General features: G+C 36.1%; 1 protein-coding gene and 1 long non-coding RNA gene across 2 annotated transcripts in view; one reads left to right on the top strand and one right to left on the bottom strand.

The window, feature by feature from the left end:
- Nucleotides 1–21,196, top strand: part of LOC112532482 — a 31,031-nt gene that overhangs the window by 1,748 nt on the left and 8,087 nt on the right. The window lies entirely within an intron of this gene.
- AQR (aquarius intron-binding spliceosomal factor) overlaps nt 13,405–21,196 on the bottom strand; it is a 49,422-nt gene continuing 41,630 nt past the window's right edge. The window contains exons 32-35 of the mRNA NM_001389509.2: nt 20,918–21,003; nt 19,936–20,110; nt 18,728–18,841; nt 13,405–16,275 (exon numbers count right to left, since the gene is read on the bottom strand). Coding sequence (NP_001376438.2) covers nt 16,033–16,275; nt 18,728–18,841; nt 19,936–20,110; nt 20,918–21,003 — 618 coding nt within the window. The 3' untranslated portion in view covers nt 13,405–16,032. The remainder of the gene's footprint in view (nt 16,276–18,727; nt 18,842–19,935; nt 20,111–20,917; nt 21,004–21,196) is intronic.

Here is a 21,196-nt window from a genome sequence, read left to right as displayed (position 1 = left end):
GCTTTGATTCTTTAAACACTTTAAAGTATCAAAGAGTACCACCAACTTCAGATTATTTACAGTAAGTAACACTGCGCTAACTCAGAAAATAGAAACATGTAGAATCACTCATCTTTCCCGCTGTTCTTTTGGTATCTGTATATGTTCCCATAAAAACAATAAGCTTTTCATAACACATCAACCACGGCATTATTTTGATTTAAAAGTACAGTGTATGACTTAGAACAGAAGACATTTTTTCTCACTTAAAATCTACTTTTTCCAAATCCAATGAATCATGAGATATAAAATCTGCCCTAGCACACAGCTGAATGTTACCTCTCTTAAGCCTCAGGCCAATGTAATCTTTGGAAGAAATTTTACTTTTTTAGAAATAAGATGCAAATACCACTCTGACAGGTTTTATTTTGTCCCATGACAGCTGTTTGGAGCAATACATGCTTTAGAAATATAAGAAGCATCACAGTAGAGTCTTACTGATGGGCAGGAGTCCTGATGAGATGAGAATGTTAAATATACAACATATATCATGAATGTCACTGTCATTACTGAGTCACTATCACAAAGGAGTTGTGCATGGTTATCTACATCTGTGTAGCTATGAATGTGACTGCATATGGAGATAGACAAAGAGAAGCAAAAAATGACAGTTATGCAGTTGCCAGCAACCTGAAGTTGTTCCCTATTTAACCCCCTATAGTACACTTTTGCAATCTGAATTTGAAACTCCCAAGTGAGAAATCTTTCTCCTCTCATGCTAGATGACAGTCTCCCAGTGTAATAACCAGACTGTCAGGCAGACTTCTCAGGAGAATTCATCAGATACTTCCCTTTCTCAGTTATGTCCCATTTACCCTAGTTATAGCCCATGGTTCATGCTTAATACATTCCCTCAATACCTTCCCTATTGTCTCAGCATTTAAAGCCTTTGCATAGTTGCAGGCTATTGTTATCATCTCTCTGTGTCTCTTTCTCTCACTCACTTGTGTACTGCCGCACATCTATAATTAACCTAAAACATCTCAAGTGTGCTCTGAAATGACAGAGTAATGAGGTGGGCACTGGGAGTGGAAGATGTAGCTAAACCATCGTGTTAGGAAGCTGAGAGAAGGAGGCACAGGCAACATCAGTGGAGGTGAAAGGAATGTATGCCTGTGAGTCTGACCCTCTGCAGTCATTATTTGCCACATGTCACTTGCAAAGAACAGCCGAGTCTCTCACTCCCTTTAAATACCCTTTGCAGCAGAAAGAGGGCTCAAGGAGAGCCCAGAGACTTTACAAACACAGGGCCAGCACAGGAGAAATTTCTCGCTTCCAGAAGCGCAGTTCTTCTCCCACGAGCCACAGCATAGCAAGCATGACAGGGGTAGGACGCCAGAATTTTGTGCTGCAAAGACTGTAGGCTGCTTGGAAATTAAACACTGCTCAGGAAAGCTGCTGCAGTGTGGGCTCCTCGGGCTGTCATTGACACTGAGGGGCACAGAGCAGTTTAGGAGGACAGAAATATGTCTGGAACACTTCAGCAGTTTCCAGCATCTCTCTATCTTGGTTGCTGATCCTGTGCCGTGTCTCTGAGAGATTACCTGCCTTCCACAAGAATGCTGACAGGCAGTTTCTCTAGCAGACTCCACGTCTCATTTCAGCTGTTTGGCTTTTTAGTTAGAAAAATATCAGACCTAAACACCAGGAAAGATGGGACATGAAGAACACCTGTATGTCTGTTTGTTCAGTATCACTCCATCATCATCAATGAGTGTCTGGCTGTTAGCACAGAACCAGCAGATAATAATTCCAAGGGTAGTGGGCAATTGCTAGATGTACCAAAGCTGGTTTGAAGATCTTTTGTATTAGATATAATTAAAAAAAAAAAAAAAAGAAATTAAAAAAAATGTTCAAGGCTATATTCTACCCAGCTAATTTAATTCTGTGGTTGTTTTCATTTAAACTACATTCCCTTCTCATATGCAACTGGAAAAAGCTGAAATTTGCAGAACATCCAGCAAGCAGGTGTTTCGCTCATAATATCAGCTATTTAATAATAATCAGTAGATTAATGCCATCATACGTAAAGAGGTAGAGAAGATCAGTTAAAGACAGAAAAAGAGAGAAAGGAAGAAGAAAGAGAGAGACTCCAGAAATGGCAGCCAAGTGCAGTTCACTCTGATTTATGTCTCGCTCCACCTTCAGTCTCCTCCACAAGTATACTGCTCTCTTGTTTCTTCGCCATAGATTCTGCACCTGTCCTGGTCTAAAGAAAGTGATTAGGACTTCATAGCCTGCGTACTGCTTTTCAAATTTAGCATCACAACTGCTACCAGACCAGTGCCATGAGCAGAGGCAAATGACCCCTGATACCAATGAGCCCGTCTGGTGGCATTTCTAGCACGCTGCCATTACCTTTAAATATAATCTATTTTTCTGCTGTAAGCTACTTGCAAATCACAATCACCTATAATAATCTCTGTCAAAGTCAGTTGTTAAGCACTACTCAGACTGTTGCATACTAGAAATTGGATCTTTTCCCTTCTTCGTTGCTTCCCATATTCTCCCTCTTCATGCAGTTCCCTTATTTTATTTATGGATTACATACATCTCATTTTCTATTCCATCACTCTCCTCATGCAATTCCCATTCTTGTGTTTATTTGGAAGTCTAATTCAAAAGAAACAAGAAACATCCTTGTTTCCTTCCCCAGATAACATGTAGTTCTAAGAAGATAAAATCTTGTACATCCATCTTGTCTTTACTGGTATATCACCTAGGACTCTCCTTGTTTATAACCCACCCCATTGCTTTCGTCTCACCAATCTTCATGTGCTCTCATTTGAAATCCACTGCAGTAAGTTCAGTAATCTGAAACAAAAAGAACCTGAGTCTGCCAGCTGCTGCAAAGCCTCATGTGCTTTTCCAGATTGTTTCTCAGCTGACTTCTATTTTTCAGAATCAGAGACAGATGTCTCAGAATTATAGGAAAAGCAGCAATTAAGCAGTCTATTCTAATTGCATTCTAGCTAAGGAATTAACTTTTAATGAATTTGTTCTCAAATATGAATACATTGGGCTCTCTGAATCTGTTGTGTATACAGAAACACTTCATCACAATATAGCCTAAGAAGTACCATTTTACAAGACTGGCAGATTCTGCTGTTTTTGTTAGGAATACTAAGATACTTGATGAATATGACAAAAATGTAACGATCCCAATCTATGGTTTTGCAAACTTGTAAAACAATTCATATAAAAACGTGAATTATTAACAAAAGATATAGCTGGACTGCGCTATGGAGAAAACACCACAGTAGTCAGGGAATTAAAAAGCAGGAGTGGAATGTGTGAGACTGGCTCAGAACAATTTGGCAAAATTATTTTTCTTCATTAAAAAAAAAAAAAAACAAAACCACAGATATTTCTTTTTAACACAAAAACATTTCACTCAGTTTCTCAAAGAATGCTTTTAAATCAGCTCATCTCAGTTTCCCATGAGAAAGAAAAAGAAGAAAAGAAGCAAGGAAGGAAGGAAAGAAAAAAGGAAGAAGGGAAGGAAAGGAAGAAGAAAGGAAGGGAAGAAAGGTACAGATTTAATTTTCAGAAAAACTGTATCTGAATTATAAACAAAACATTTTAATTGACAGAATCTGTCCGTGGATCTGCAGGTCAGATTCATAATTTCTTTCATACTGATTTCTTGATGTTGAAGACAATTAAATTACACAGAATATTTGAGTTTCTTCATTCTGACTAATTATACATTTTATTTTAGAATCACATTGTTTGTCTAGTAAATTATTATTGAGCTATAAATAGACTAGGTAGGTGTTAAGGTTGAGTAAGACCTGACATTCAACAAAAAGAAAATAATCCTAAAATGTTTGAAAGTCAAACGTAAGTTAGCATTTCATATAAAAATGTTCAGTGTGTCCCAAAGATAAAATTGGAGTTGTAGATAGCAGCAACATACTCTTGCATTTTAAATACCTTTCATGCGTATCTACAATTTGTGTTTATTACCATTCTTCCTATAAAGAATGATCCTGACAGAAACTGTCCTGAATTTGGAAAGAAAGATCAACTGTAGGTGTGGGGGCAAAACATTAAAAAACCTGAAAAGACTTCTAAAAAAGAAGGTTAGAATTGGAAGGTTAAATACATGTTTAAATAACAGGTCATCTACCTAAAATCTCAGCGATCCAACATCAGAGAAGTACCAGATGGCATCAGTGAAATTCTCATCAGCAAAATTTCATCATTTAAGTCAACTGGGGAGAATGTTGCTGAAAATACACTTTTAGTCTGTTGTCTGAGGCACAGTAGGTGTTCAGAAGAAAAAGTTCATTATGGTGCTTAGGATGCTAACCTAACAGCTGAAAAGAGCACTGAACTTTCATAGAGCATCCCAGGAGACTATTCAAGCCTCAGAACTGTAACAAAAGGGGGAAGCAGTTGTTTCCTCTCTACCTCCACCTCCTCTTCCTTATCCTGGTGCACCTAAAAAGACAATCCATCAGAAACAATAAGGAATAAGTCCTTTTGAGATTCTCAGGAGAAAATGATACAGGTAATCTCTTCAAGAATTTCAGGTGCTGACTCCCAAATGAGCAGACTATCTAAATGCTTGTTGCACCAATTGATGCAAACTAGGTCCAGAAAAGAATGAGGTTTCAGACATGACCCAGGACTTATTGCTAAAGGTCTAGTCATTACTTCAGCTTTTCTCTGGCATGTTCCAGTGCTTAAATCATCTTATGTATTGATGACTGCTATAAGAATTACCTACACTCTTTACCTTAGTGCTGTACCCAGCTTAGTGAAGTCAGTTCTAAGTATCCAGAGGAAAGATTGGCATTAACTACAGAAGTTCAGAAAGATTATTGAGAGAAAGAAAGAAAGAAAGAACTGAGAAGGAAACAAGTATACAAAGGTCACACAGTAACATTTGCAATTGTTTTCAAAAAGCTTATTTTTATGCAAGAAAAAAATAAGTCTGCAGACATATATTTCAGTGTTTTCAACAAAAATTTTGATTTTTATCTAAAGTTAATTTCACTACTTTTTGATTACATGGAACTATAGAAGACAGAGAAAAAAATATTCAAGCAATTCTGTTTGTGCTGAGTAGGTCAAACACAAAAGTATTCTTTTGTCTGATCACTTTGAAGGCTCCCTACTGGCAGTCCATCATGTGAACATAATTTTAGGGTTTGAGTTTGCATTTTTTCTCCTTCACTCTCCATATTCAGAACACATACCATGGTCAGCCTGAATCACGTATTTCCAGCTTTTACCTTAAAATGCATTTTAGATGTTAAAACTAATTCATACATTTCAGCTATTTACTGTACCGTAGTAGAACTCACAACTTCTCAGTTCAATGATAATACACAGGGGAAGTTAAGTGTTTTAGAGAACAAAGTTAGGGGAAAGAAAAAAAATCAAATCTCCTTAGTCAGCATTGTTTTTACTCTGATCTTGTCCTCTAGCATAAAAATTCTATATATCATCACCTAATTTAGCATAAGATGATGCTAGATATTTGAGGCCAATTGAGGACAAATGTCTTTATGAAACACTATTCCTGTACAAACCTCAGGTCTTCTTGCTTACTAGCTAGCATTCATACCCTGAAACCATCATTCTCTTGCAGTTCTGATTGAAAGAAACAAAAAAGACTTCAGTTATTGCAAATTTTACAATGTCTTTTTTTTTTTTTAATTGCAGTAGCTTACTGGTAAACATTATATGTAATCCTCTTCTGTTCTGAAAATAGCAAAAGAAATTATCCATCGTGATTATACGTCCCTACGTCAAATTTCAAATGTGTAAATAATGGAAAGATCGGAACTTCTCAATAAATCTGCTCTTAGAGTTTTGGCAAAATTCTCTTTTATTGTCAGGGCCAGTTTCTAGATGCCACAGAGATCCATGGCATTACTCAAAACTCTTTAAGCTGCCCTCTACGTTCTATCACTTTATAATACTTCTGGAAATACATAGAAAAATGTAAAATCACGGTCACACTGTCAGCTGGTCACTATAGTCTATGCAATACCTTTTGAAGCAAGAAAGCATATTACCTATAATAAAAGGATAACAACTGGCAGACATGGGCCACAAAAAACAAAAAACAAACAAACAAACAAAACAAACAAAACAAAAACAAACAAACAAAAGCTTCAGAAAGTACATTTACAGATGTTCTTTATTTATCTAATGTTTGAAAATCAGTGCAGTGAACCCACATCAGCAAACTTGTTTCACTGAAAACCCACTGTTCACAGGAGATTAATACTAAGTGAGATCATAGTACAAATGACTATAATTTCTTTTTTAAAGGAAAGAAAGAACAGAAACACATAAAAATGAAAAGATACATGCTATACAAACATCAGATAAGAATTTCACATCTTTTGTCAAACAAAGTGCACTGTAGAATAAAATATTCACAAAAATAAATTTCCTGTTCAGAATCCACTCTTTTCAAGTGTCATAGTCAGACTCATAAGGTGCATTACACTCCTTAGGGCAGTATTTTCAACCATTTAAGCAGCTTTGACACTCAGCTCAATCTTGCAATACATACTTAGCTACCTTCTCCATGTACAGTGTCATTACCCATTTTCAAAACAACAGCTGCAACCTGTATTGTAAATTCTCAGCGACAAACTTCTGAACTGTTAAAGTTTCCAGACATCCACAAGAGAAATATACACACTGAAAAACTTTTTTAAAAATAGTAAATTATTTAGAACTGGAAAAAAATGTAAGATTCACAGAGTAAACTTTGAAATCTTCTAGCATACAGGTGAACGCTTGCTTTATGCAGGGCTGTCTTCATTGCTTAACAGAGGGGCTTGCCATTACGCACATTCTGAGCACACTGCCTCCCCAGACTTGCGCCCTTCAGTAGCGCTTCACTTAATTCATCCAGTCCAATTAAAGTAGCAAGAGGAGAAAGGAATCCATGGAGGGCACACAAGGCTATGCTTATGGGCCAGCCGAGAAAGAACAGCACAATGAGCCAAAAGAATCCCCACACTATGCAATTGCAGTTCATCTTCTGAAACCTAGTGACATAAAAAAAAAAGTTAACTTTGGTTGCAAATGTATATAGAAATATCTAGATAGAAATCAGTTGCTCTATTTTGTTTGGGAAATCTTATTTTGAAGGAGGAAGAAAGATATTTTCAGCCAAGAAAAGTCTTTTTCTTACATTTAACCAAAGTGTGAGGTATCAAAAACCAGGTCATGTATGTCTCCTGGGAAAAATCCTAAGGAGGTAAAGAAAGTATAAGATTCCTTTCAATGAATAGTCTTCTATAGAAGAATGACTTAGATGCAAATATTTAAATAGCTCTACAAGCTGCAGTGTTTTTTTTAGTGCATGAGAAAATATGGCTATTAATTTAAAAACTCAGTTGAATTTGAGAACATAATACATTAGATAATCCTGAGGTCCAGAAAATGGCTAGCCTATAAAGTTGTAGAACTCTGCAGGTTGTAAACAGACAACCACGGGAGTACACTTCCCACTGCTAATTTTACGGCTTAATGAGAAACAGGTTGCACACCAGCTTAATTTTTATATATCATCTGGTCCTTTTCATTTTTACTTACTAAACTTTAAGACTATGTGTTTGTGTTTGTTTGTTTGTTTTATTTTTTAATTTTTTTTAATACATTCATCAAGCCTATTATACAAACAAAACTATTAACAGTTATCTCCCCAGTGACTGAGAAGTGTTATGAGCTGTCAGAGCACTTTATTTCTGCAGTGTTCATTCTTTCAGCAGTCTGGGAAAATACAGATTTAGTTATACATTTTAAAACACAGTGCAGTCCAAAACACAACGTAGCATTTCCAGCTAGCCCTGTGAGATGTGAGGAAGCTGAATAAGCCAAGGAAAAAAAAAAAAAAAAAAAAGGCAATGAAAAAAATAAACTGACCATAAAACACTGGGCCATTTCTCCTGGTTTTACTTGTAATCATTTTTAAAAATATAAACTGCTTAGATACTATGGAAATTATTTTCCATAAGCATTTACTATGTACGTGTTGTTTATAAAAGAATTGCTCACCACCCATATATGTGTAGGTGATAAAGTGAATATATAACCACAAGTTAGGGTAGTGAAAATTATTATAGTGAGCAATCACTCTGCAGGTAGTAGAGTATAATATTCTAGTTGGATAGCTTGCTCTAATTCAGATGTTTATAAAATAGATGAACAGTACAGCAACAAGCAATGCTTTCAAACTGTGAATGAGTAAACAATGTCATGAGAAGTAACCAAAACAATTCAATTTACTTAGCAATGTTTTATTTAAAAAACATTAAACTATAATCAGAAAGGGTAAAATAGGACCAGAAATAATGTGCTCTTGAATAAGATAACTGTAGGTAGACAGAGCTCATCGACTAATTTCATGCTAATATTTCATGCTTACTGTGACAACAGCAAGACACAGGACAAGATGGCATGTGTTTAGTTGCTGAATTTATGCTGCTTCGTGATATTGTACTGAAAAGCATACTATTATTTAACAGCAAAACCAGAAAAATACAGATAACAGACTTACCTTTAAAGCATAACTATGGTGCATTGAATGATCAGATTTTCTCTTCCAGGCATTCACTAAAGCAGAAAATCAATATGGGCACATTGTTTGACAAAAACTCTTTTCCCCTCTTGAACTTGACCAGTCTCTGGTAACTGACACGGCCTTAGCCAGTGGCTTCTGTCTTACATGGAATACAGTTCAGAACAATGCTAAAAATGACAAAATATCTTCCACAAATTCATGTATCCCTACAAATGTCCTCCCCTCTCACTTCCCCCACCACAAGCTTGCCACTTGGGTGAATTTGGTGTGCAAAATCCACAGAGAAGGAGGGCGGATCCTCAGGGCCGCACATCAGCCACCTCCTCAAAAGCAGGGAATTCTGCCTCACCAAGGCCAACCTGGCTGCCTCCTCACCTGGTGTAGGCTCTCTGCTCACTGAGATGGAAATACATACACTTTTTCTGCTTAAACCTCTGCTGCCTCCAGTACCACCTGCTGCCAGCACGGCTGTGGCCGTTGGAAATGTAACTGAAAATGGTTAAAAATGTAGCTGTATCAGTGCTCTGTGGTTCCCAGTTCTAACACTGCCGGTAAACCAGCTGAAGCTTCAAACAGCCAGTGAGCTTAAGTTGAAGAGCAAATTCAGGTAAAGAAGTTGTCCAGGACATAGCCAAACACTAGTATTATGTCTTCAGTCTCATCTTTGCTACACAAGTGCTTAATTTTGTTGTAAAGCTTTGTTTTTCTCCCAGTAGAAAGCAAACAGGCAAATCTTCACTGTGAACACACTGTCACTGAAATAATCTTGAGAATTAGTGCTCAATCTCCTACCATCTTTCATAAAGCAACTAGGTAAACAGCTAATTAAAACTGTCTGCAGACATCTCAGGTGCTAATATATCCAAGCTGTCCTAAATCTGGCTTCAAGCCAGAAAAAGAAAATATGTCTGTGCCGTTCTGTTGAATGACTTTCCTATTCTGAGAAGATTTTAGTATCTTGATAGTCCACAAAATTTAATAGAAACACTATGAATATGTTCAAGGTTTTCCTCAGAATTACCAAACAAATCATTCTAATTGTTTATGTCTCCAAGATAACTGATTTGAAAAGGGTGCTGCATCATTCACTGCATTTTCTTAGTCTGCTCTTATCTATGCAGCATAGAGCTGGACCTGAAAAAACAAAACAAAACGGAAAAAAAAAAAAAAAAAAGCTTTTGAGACTTTGCTCCCACCTAATCCTGACAGGTTCTATGGCTCGTGGGAGACATTGATGTATGTGGCCTATGTTCAGAATTGGGCGGCAACAAACTCAGTTACCAGCAGTTTGGCAGTTTAGGCAGATTATCTTAATACACCTTTCTACTTACACGGGCAGTGATTTTCATATTACATCTTTCAGAGGCATACAGTATCCAGTTCAGGATGTAAACATGGCCTATGTGTTTCCTCTCAACTCCCTGTAATGTAACCAGATTGCAAAAAGCAGCAGCAAAAAGCAAAGACACTCGGCCAGCTAAAAGTAACTGTGTAGGAAGAAAAAGGTCCAGTGACCAGTAGACTGTGATCATGAACTCATGCCAGATGATAAAGAGCAGAGGGAAGATTCCCACTTAATACTTAACTGGCTGACTTGAGAAAGACAGCTTTTTCTTGAATGAGTATGAGAAGTTATGAGCAGTAGTTCGTTCTCTACTTTCTTATAGGAGAAAGGCAGTCTAAAGGGGAGACAGGTGCCCCATGGGAAGTTATTTGATCAAAGCAGTTGAGGGAAAGGCTAAGGGTATCCGTAACAAACAAATGCACTAATGGAGACCTCTTTGATCCCAGGATTCTTGCTGTGTTTTTAGCATTGAGTTCCTCCAGTACTCATGGAATCACTGGTGTCTTCTAATTCTTTTGAAAGAGATGAAATAGCTACAGACTGGACGCTGAAATCAGCATTTGAGACATCACATACCCAGATAAAGTTATATCTGTGTATAGGTAACCTGAGCACTTTCAGCAATGCCCTAGGAAAAGTAATACGAAAATTCTTGACTCAGTTCCTCATGAGTTTGGACGAAACATGCTCTCCTCTAGTACTCACCTTTGTTGGTGGAATTCAAACAGGTTGCTCTCCTGAAACCTTCTCCTACGTTGTACAGAATCATCAGCAATGACTTACATTGGCTTTTCATTCCATTATATTCATCTTGGAACACTGTAAGGTATCGTTACTAAATACAATAAAATAAATCCAAATAATTTTGAATTTGCAGGACAAACCCTTTTGGAAAAATGCAACACACCAAAACTCAAAAAAAGCATTACATTTTTTTTTTTTTTTTTTTTAATTGAAAGGCTTTTCATACATTCCCATAGGAATAGAGCATGGACGTGTCTTCATTCATAGCTCTGTATATTGTGATAATATCAAAACCATTTTAAGTTCTGATTTAAACTACTGTAGGCTTTACCTTATTTTAAGTAAAATATCAGGTTTTGCACAGACAAAATCAAGTATATGTTATCTGTTATTACAATAAGAAATTCTCTTAGAAATCATTTATCTATACAAAAATTTACTGATACACAAGATCCCATGTGTGTTCCACTGAATTCATCCTGAGCATTTAAACCCACGTTTGCTAAGTTCTTCTGTCCAGTTAATAAGGATATGTGTTACAGCTTGGTGTTGCAGGAAGCAACCGTGCATAGGATAAAGAACCAAGCAAAATGAGTCAGAACCAGCAGCTGTCCTCTGTGTCTCATTTCATTACACAGCTCAAAATGACAGAGCTGGTGGGTGAACACCACAGGAGCAAGGAGCAATCTAGGACAACAGCCCTATCACTGAAGTATCTATGTATGCAGGAGCAAGATTCTTTCATAGTATCTTAGAGATCAATACAGTTGAAGAACAAAGTATGAAAACAGAAGCAGAAAAGTACTTGACTGTGTAAGCACCGCTTTCCAACAACTAAAATCACTGGTGTGTTATCACCACTCTTTTCATCACAGATCCTTAACACAGCTTCATAGGAGCAACTAGAGAGAAAATTAACTCTGTCCCAGCCCGAGCCATGACAAACAGTAAGACAACTCTTCTGCACTTGGGCTTTTCTTTTTCACTAAGTCTTCTTTCAGTCCTCTCACATGTTTCTTCAAGCTAAAGAGGATTACTGGTAAGGCGCTTTCTCCCCTCTCTGACTCAGCATGCAAAACATGGAATTTCTCATTTTAGAAAACATGGTATTTCCCAATAGAACATGATTGTTGCTGTCAAAAATCACTCCCAAAAATAGGGCAAGTCTGTACTGCTGTGGATTAAGGTCAGAAACGGAATCTCACTGTCTTTGTACTGAGCTTCTCTCTATCCGCTTCTGCTGCTCCTAGACTACTTCCTTTACAGTAGTTACAATACATTATGTCCCTAATGACTGTCCCATCTAAAAATAAGTGCTCTTGACATACAAGAGATGTCAGACTAGCACAGCAGGATGCTGAAGCGTCTCTGGATGCGTAGCAGGGCTTCTCTTACACTGGACTGTGGTAATTTAGGAATTCATACTTGATAAATGCAATAAAGGCGACTTCTTTTTATCTTACAAACAGTGCCAAGACTGATATATTCCTGACCCTTACTGGGGTCACTAGCTTATTCTTTTATGGTATTCTCTGGAATTGCAAAATTGTCATGTTTCATTAGGCAAACATACACTGTAGCTATATATACAGCATATATATATATATATATATATATATATATATATATAGCTACATATATACTTTTTCACTGACATTACAGATGAACTATGTAACTGATAACAGTTGGCTTAACTTTTTGCTTGCATCTACATTTTCCTAAAAGTTAATTATACATGCATACAGAAACACACTCTGTTCTGATACTGTTTTTCAAGTAAAGAGATGCCTGAACTCTGGAAAGTTTCTTACTTGTAGCTGAAATAATTCGCCTTTTGCTTTTATTTTTATCTTTTTTACCAGACATTAACAGTAGAGCAATAGGTTTCTCTGCATTACATTGATGTTATTACTTGATTCAAAAATCCTTGTTATTTTTCTTTTTCCAAGGTGAATGAAAATCATGACAGCAACTAAACTAACTGCAACTGTTTTTCTCAATAGCATGATATTACATTACCTCTGATATGGGTTAGATTAAGCTGATTAAAGCTCTTCCAGAGCAAGGCCTGAAGAAATAATCTGCCCTTGTTACCTACTGTAGGAGTGAGGAAAAGATCATTTTCTCATTCCAATAGTGGTATTTAGTTTTCTGAAACAACTATTTACAGAGAGCAAGTAGCATTACAGGTATTGATTCTTCCTCTTGCATCCTTTTTAGGTAATGTTTGTGTAGATATGTCTATGCGTAAGGAAGAATTTCATTTCTGAGGGCTGAGAATTGTACCTTTTTAGAATCCACATAAAGTTAGGCAAACACATAGACGTAGAGGATGCTGAGCTGAAATCATTTAAGGACAATATTTTTAAATTCACAATTTTAATATCTTTATGTTAAAATGTGTTTATTAGTGCTATAGCACATATTTTCTTGGCAGGTACTTAACCAATCAATCCTCTGAGATAAATGACTCTAAGAAAACTACACTAAAAAAACCAAGTAACAGGAAATACATAAACAGTCTCCAAAACTCCCCTGAAAACATTAATTTTGTATTGATTGAGTCTGCAGGGAGGACTACCATGTTTGGCAAAGGAAACTACACTGCCATATGTCTTAAGGGCATTCACGGATTCTTGACTGCTGTGGGCTGTGATTCATTTGTTGGCTAGGACATTTACTTTTGCCAGCTTGCTCTATGAGATTCCAAGTGTTATCTAATTCTTGTTTCAGTAGAATTGTATGTCATGTTTATCAAATAATGTGAGCAACATTGACTGCATTTTTTTTTTTTTTAATGTCTGATTTCAAGGAACAAAATTACTCTACCTGTCAGCAAAGCTTAAGTTCTATTCCTCATCAGGATACTTTCCTTGAGGACTGATAACCTTTTATGTCCGATGAAACAGCAAAGACCCATTCACAGAAGGAGGTGAAGTGGCAGGATGCTTTTTTTACCTTTTGGAAAAAGTTAGAACCTTATCCAACACATATGGCAGAATTAATGAAAATTCAGAGCAGGCTAGAAGAAAAATGTTTTCTTTTTTTTTTTAAATGGAGTTTATGGATGTCATCATAGTGTAAACTGCTCATTAGGACCTCCAGCTTGCATTGTCCTTCCCCCCTTGACAAACTTTGTAGATCAAAATTACCTTTTTAGGCTGTTTCACTTCTCCCATCAATTCTTTCTTGTAAGGAAATGTCAATAAAACACCCAAACTGAACATATTTTGGTGTGAAAGACAAAGTTCATCCTTTACCAAAAATTAAATGCAGAATATTTACAAAAGAAAAAAAAAAAAGCCACCAAACCTAACCTTGTATTCCACAAGTACAAAGATACAAAGAACTTCATAACCACTGCTATATGATAAACATGACTTTCCATATTTGAAAATACTTTGCTATCACTGAAAAGTGTAAAAGTTCAGCACATGGAAAGTAGCAGCAACGACTTGCTCAGCTCAAGTCAACTCTGCAAAACTTTGTATCTCTAGCATAGGCAGTGCTTGGTCCATCAGAAAAGTATGTATATTAAGGCTGTTAATATTTTTGCAATTGTTTTTGATTCAGTTGCCTCTGCTTTCATGCTAGCCAGCAACGAGCTCCATTACAACACTGTTCACCATTTTAGGGCAACACATTTGATGACTGTAACTTGGCTGTTCTAAGAGGACCCCATGAGTCAGAATAGACCAGATATATAGGCTTGCACATGGAACACAGCATTACACAGGCTGGATGTGCTCATACACCAACAGAAAGATTACACTGCAAACCATGTACAAATTGACATCTTTACAGTCTTTTTTAGATTTGGTTGCTTTTTCCCTGTAGTATTTATTGGTGGAATCCCTGTCAATTAAACCATCCATTTTAGACCAAAAAAACCCAAACAAACAAAAAAACCCAAACCCTCCAGAATCCTTTACTAATTTCTTTCCCAGAATTCTGAAGCATAATAAATGACTTCCTGACTCAAATATTTATAAAGTGGTTTGGAAAACAGAGATGACAGACGTCAGCTGAGCTTGTTGCATGTTGCCTGAAGGCCCAGTATTATTCTGTCCTGCTTGAACACATGAATGTTACCACATAAAGCTTACCATCCTAATATTAAACACACTGCTGTTTGTCCTCCAACAGCAGAGAATTTACATTATCTTCCACACAGAACATCTAATGAAATAACATAGTTCCACTCAAAAGAGTAGTTTTTCTTTTTTGTGTGAATAAAAAGTCAAAAAAAAATTATTCAAGACCCTTCTGGGGTCTGTGCAACTTACTGTAGGGTACCTGCTTTAGCAGGGGAGTTGGACTCAATCTTGAGATCCCTTCCAACACCTTCAAATTCTGTGATAAAGATCTTCAAACGTGGTAATAAAAGCTTGTAAGTTAATGAATTTCTGGTCAATTTGATGAAGAAATTCTTCTGGCAACTTCAGAACTGCAACACTTGAAAACCAAATATTTTCCCTTTGTCAGTAAAGATGTTCCTACAGCTACTGTTTCATTTGAAAATTTAATTTGGGAATTCATAAAGCTTCCTAAGCCACTGGATAATTTGCAGTTGGCAGATATTCTTAACAAACTAGGGAAAAAGCTTTCACTGATCAGTTTATGAAAGATGTACATTTAGAAATTACTCTAGAAAACACACTCACCCATTACATCTTTAATATTGATACTACATGTTTTGTGAATCCTGCATTCAAGGAACTCCTTTACTTTGCTTTCCTGATGGGGCAAGTATTAACAGCAGCAGCAGTCAACAATGAAACAGTTGCTACAAGTACCTGGACCTTATGACATTCTGAGAGCTTGCTAAATTCCCAATTCAATAAAACTTTCAAAGTTTCAAAGTCCCATGGTAATTCCCGTTTCTCAGATTTGCAATTAAATAGCTTACTAAACTCAAGCCAAAGCCTGAGTATATAAACACTGTTCTGTGTAAGAAATTCTCCATCAAAAAATACTGAGGAAACTATAGTGTCTGATCAATACTAAAATATAGGTAATCAGTGAAGTTTAACGGCTAACTCAGTAACTGAATTAAAGGCCAATGACTTAAGAAAAAAAATCCAAATTTGTGTAAAAGCATCTTTACTAAAAAACTTATGTATATCATTTGAGGTGAATTAACAAATTACATTACTGATAAGAACTCAGTAGAATGACTGCCGATCATCTTTTTTGCCCAGAAAGCATTCAGTGAAAATACGAAAAAAAGGTTACATCACACATGGAATCATTTAAAAAGTCAATGTAAAAATAGCAATCGTATTTCTAACTGCATTTTCCCATTTGTCTTCCAAAATAAGTAAGAGTACAAACATCACTTGGATCACTTTTCATTCTCATCCTCAGGTTCACTGTCTTCACTGTCACTGTCTCTTCCTGGATGTTCCGGCATTGTTCGATGTTCATCCACTTCTGATGCTTTCAATTCTTCTTCCTTTACTACTACTTCTTCTACCTTATTTTCTTCTGCATCTTCCCGAATACCGTGCACCTCAACTTCTGCTTCAGACTCTTGAGTTTGAGTAGTTTCAGGCTCTTCAACCATGGCAGGTGGGGGCAATAAACGCTGGATGATTTAAAAAAAAAAGTTTTCGGTTTTTACAACAAATATATCATACTGGCATCTATTCCTATTTTAGCTCAAGCTGTTTGCTCACCTTAGATTTAGGGCTTTGCATTAGATAAGTGTAAAAACTTAAAATTTAGAAGATCATATGTAGGCATTTTACTTCTGTACAAATAAAATGAACCATCTCGGCTCACACATGGGTCTCATTCTTCTTGCATGAAAAGCAAGTGTTAAAACTCAGTAGTTCCAATTCATGGACATCATACACATTTCATTATGCCAACAGCCACTCAAGTAATGGGACTACAGTGCTTCTGGAGCAACAAGCCCATTTCTACCATAACCTCATCTATGACCATTACAAACTCCTAGATAAGTTGGATTCCCTTTTTATGAGTGTCTTTAATAACTTATTCCAGTAATTTTCCCTTGAAACATCAAGTGTTATATGTACATTATCTGTATTTATACAAGTTTCACCCACAGCTCTAAGTGTAGAAAAATGTAAACTCCAGTAACAGATTAGGTAATGCTTAGATATTTTTCACCTAATACTTCTGTAAAAGTATTTTAGTGCATTCAAAGTGCTTTGTGCACAACCAAGAACATTGTTTGCTAGCAGAAAGCAATAGAAATAGCAGTGGCAACTACTTTAGACCTGAAAAAAAAAAAACACAAAAAACCTCAACTGAGTATACAGTAAGCAGAAGATTATGGCGATGATATATTCAACCTCAGGCTGTATAGAAATGCTTATAATTCTGCAGCCTGACACTATCTAATGAGACAATCGATACTTCCTTAAAATACTGTAAAGTACTTTAATGAAATAGAAGCTTGATAAATCTCCCAAGGATGGTTGTTTAGCTACATTTTGCTTAAAGGCAACTTGGTTTCACTTGACAAATTAAGTGTTTAATTACAGTAAAGTCTTATCTTCAATTAGATGACATTAATATTACAAGTTTCTGACAAGCATTGGGCCAATCTATGCAATAGTTGTGACTACCAGCAGAGATAAGAAAAGCGTTTTTTACAGACTTTGAAGTTATCATGCTGATCTCCATAATCCATTTATTCATGGACAAAAGAGTAATTAAAAGAGCTCTGATTCTGAAACAACAAATATATATATATATCCTCAAAGTATGAGACAAACTCAGACCTTCTGTACTGTAGCTAGATTCATGCTGTACTTTGTGACTCTACTGTTAAGGCCAACGGAAAAAAAATATAATGATGTAAAAATATCAGAAAGGATAAGAAAAACTTTGTCTGCATTTTTCTTTTTTAACTTCACTTTCTGGCTTCTGCTGCAGTAGTGGTGTGATTCATTGCCACAGCAGGGAACCAGTGTTTTTTTTTTCTTTTTTTAACTAATTTTAGCTTGCAGTGTAAGACTAGGATGCTAAAAAGAATAGCGGTATTAGCAGAAGGTTCAGGTGCACATTCAGTTAAGGAGTCAAACAAACCTCCTTGCATTAGAGAATAGAAACTAGATCTCTCAGACAAGTGGAATCATGCTGATGCTCTTTGCACAATCAGATAGCATTTCTTTTACATCAGTATTTTCCACCTTCAGAAATTCTTCAGAGGAGCAAAAACCAACAAGGGAGTACCAAGTAAGATTACATTATAGGTAACATGATATACCCAGACATGAAATGGAAGGTGCTCCAGTTCAGGGATAGCATTAAAGACCTCTCCGGTTATGCTGACTGTCAACCATCTCTAGGCATCTACAGATCCAAGTACACTGACTAAAAGCAGATCTCTGTATAGTATTTAAACTGTTTTAAAGCTCTGCTTACATATGCAATAAGAACTCAAGATTCCTAATGGGTTTTGAATTCTGCTCCAGGGATTAAGCAGCAACAAAATTAAGTATAAAAAGTAAGAAAGTCATCTACCACTACTTCTTACACTGTACTATTAAGTGTGGTGATGAACCAGTGATGAAAAAAAAAATTCCTCCAGACTTAAAGTGCTATAGCCACTAGCCAGATTGGATAACGCAGTGAGCTAACTAGATTAAAATGTTTTGAAGGCATGACCTAGTCTCTCTCTAGGCTGCAGCCATGTCAAGAAAGTATCCATTACAAAACACTATTCCACCATGCAGCAACTACTGAAATATAACGCACAAGTTTACCTCAATTGAATATTGGACAAGCTAGTTCCTTGGCATTAAGAAAGAACTTTTTGGCTCAGACAGAAGCATATCTAGCACTGAGTACTTTTTAACATCTATTTAGGGGGGTCTTAAATTGCATCCTCGGTTACTTGCTACTGCAAGGTTTTAGAGATTTCAATATTCTCACTCGCAGCCTTAAAAACTTCTTGAATTTTAAATGTAATAGTAACAGTCTAAAACCACAACACTTCTGGTTACTTACCCAAACAAGTTTTATTTTGCATGCATACCTTCCAGTAGTTACGAGGTCCTTACCTGTTGGTAGTGGCGTGTACTCTGTATCATGTGCATATACATGTTGTAAACAAAGTTAGCCATTTGAGGCATATTCTTGATAACATGTATTTGGTGAGCCGGTGGTTCCCCATTCTAAAGAAGCACAAAAAGTAGAAATTCAGCAAGCAAAGAAACACAACAATTAAATAATTTTTTGAATAATGGTATTAGGAAACTTACACTGAAGAAATTTTAAAAAAAAAGCTTTCTAAGAAAGAAGTAGCAAAATCCTTTTGAAAGGTAGGAAATACAGATCTTGCACTTCTTGGTAACTGTATTTATCATGACCCTGCAGTCCAATGAAGAAATTCACTTTCAAAAGGACAAGCTGGGTTCCAATACTTAATCTGTAAAGTACATTTTGGGCTCAAGGATGATTTAACTAAAAAAAAAAAAAACAACCTAGTTTCAGCTCAGATTAGTGTAAATGACTGCCAAAGCTCAGCTTCTCCTTGCCTACACTCACACTCCATTCTTTGCTGTAGCATGCACCAGTTTCAAAAGAAGGGCTTCCTTCCAAACCTGTCAACAGCACTTTAGACCAGGTAAAGATTTCTAATGGAGTTTTGAATTCATGCAAGTACCCCTCTCAAAACTCCAGGTAGCAAAGGAGGTATGCTCCCTCCATTTCTCATTTGTTTAGCATCCTATTCATTGCAAGTCTTGTGCTTAAATGCTAAACATCTATTGTACTATTAAATTTTTTTCTTAGGCATCTAGTTCAGCAACATTTTGTTATACGGAATTACTCAGTTGAATGCAATTTAACCTTTAACAAGAAGAAATTAGCTTTGTACTTTCTTTTTGAGAAATGACATTTTGTTTCATAATGAGAAAAAATACATAACACACTGCAAAACCTTACATATTTCTCCTGAAATAAAAATAAAGCACCACTTTCACAGGCAGAACTTAGAAAAAAAGCAGACAAAATTGAACAGTTACACTGGTAAATTAGTTTTGTTGGAAAAAAAAAACAAAAACAAAGCAAAACAAACAAACAAACAAAAAACACAAAAAAACAGTTAAAAGCAGCTAGCGTACTACAATTTAAGTCAACTCTAGGGACATAATTATCCAAGAAGCAGTGGTTTAAAAACGAAGACACTGCAGTTCCATGTCTTATAGCCCACTCAAAAAAGGCAGGCAACAAGCACACCACTGAAATGCATAGCAGTTGTTCCTACCTGTCTTGCTGCTGGAAAACATTCTGTGGGAATTATATGGAGGTGAAGCGGTCTAGCTGTGAGCTGGCTGAAAGCTGGAGTTAGCTCAAAACAGTTCTGAAAGAGCGATACTCTTGCGAAGATATAAAGCCCAAGCCTGGCTCTTGACATGGCAACAACTAATCGTCGGACATCTCTTCAAAAAGAAAAGAAAAAAAAAAGAAACAGCCAAATTAATCATATACTTTTTCACTGATTCCATTGTTTCAATAAAACATGAATTTAGACTTCAGCATGCATCTTTTACGAAAACATGAAATAATCTACTGAAACCCTCGTCTTAAATTTTTCTTCCTACATACTGTCCCAATAACTACTAAAATCCTAGAACCTTCATATAAAAAGGCTTACTATATTGTTAATGACATTAAAATTAAACTTTAGCTCTAAAAGCCTAGAAAAACAGTTACATTTTACATCGGGAACAAATCACAATAGCCTTTCTGTATCCCTGAATAAGAAAACATAGGTTCTAAAACTCATCTCACTACTGCTGAACAGACAAGTCTTCCTCCACCTTCCTCCTCCAAAACTGAAATGCAAACATTTTAGACTACAAATAACACAACTTACAAAAGTGTTCAAACAAAGAAAGCTCTCTTATAGAAAAGCACACTTATAGAAAGTTTAAGCCTGCATTTATTCAACAAGCATTAATTACATTCCTATTATTCTACTAAGTTAAAATTCAAGTTCTGACTACAGGCAGTAATATAAACCTCTTATATAGTAATAGCCATTACTAAAGGATAAAGTGGTTGTGAAGAGGGAAGCAGAGACCTTTAAAAATAAACCAGGTCTAAACTTCCTTTAATATACAGCATTAAACTTCAGTTCTGCTATGTATTGAAATAGTTGAAACTTTGTGCAACATATGATAAACATCTTTCTGATGCGGAAAACATATACTTTAGTAACTGTGCAAAAGTACTTTTCTACATACCTAAGGTGGCCTACAGCTTTGGTACGCACTAGTGAAAGGAGAATATAATCATTTTGTTGACCTTGAAATCTGTCCACAGTTGTTACCTAGAGAACAAAAAACAAAACAAAACAAAACCACCATAGGTTAAATCTGTGCCATTTTAACTACAGAATGATATCAAAATTTCAGCACCAACTTACGATTCAGATTGTAGTAAATAGGTAAAGAGATGAAAATCTTTTATTCTGTTTTAGTTCACCTCTAACTAAAAAGTATCAACCTACTCTTTCTGGGAGA

Source organism: Gallus gallus, chromosome 5 (genome assembly GCF_016699485.2).
Source record: "Gallus gallus isolate bGalGal1 chromosome 5, bGalGal1.mat.broiler.GRCg7b, whole genome shotgun sequence".
Lineage (NCBI taxonomy): Eukaryota > Metazoa > Chordata > Aves > Galliformes > Phasianidae > Gallus > Gallus gallus.
This window is presented reverse-complemented; position numbering and strand designations above follow the sequence as displayed.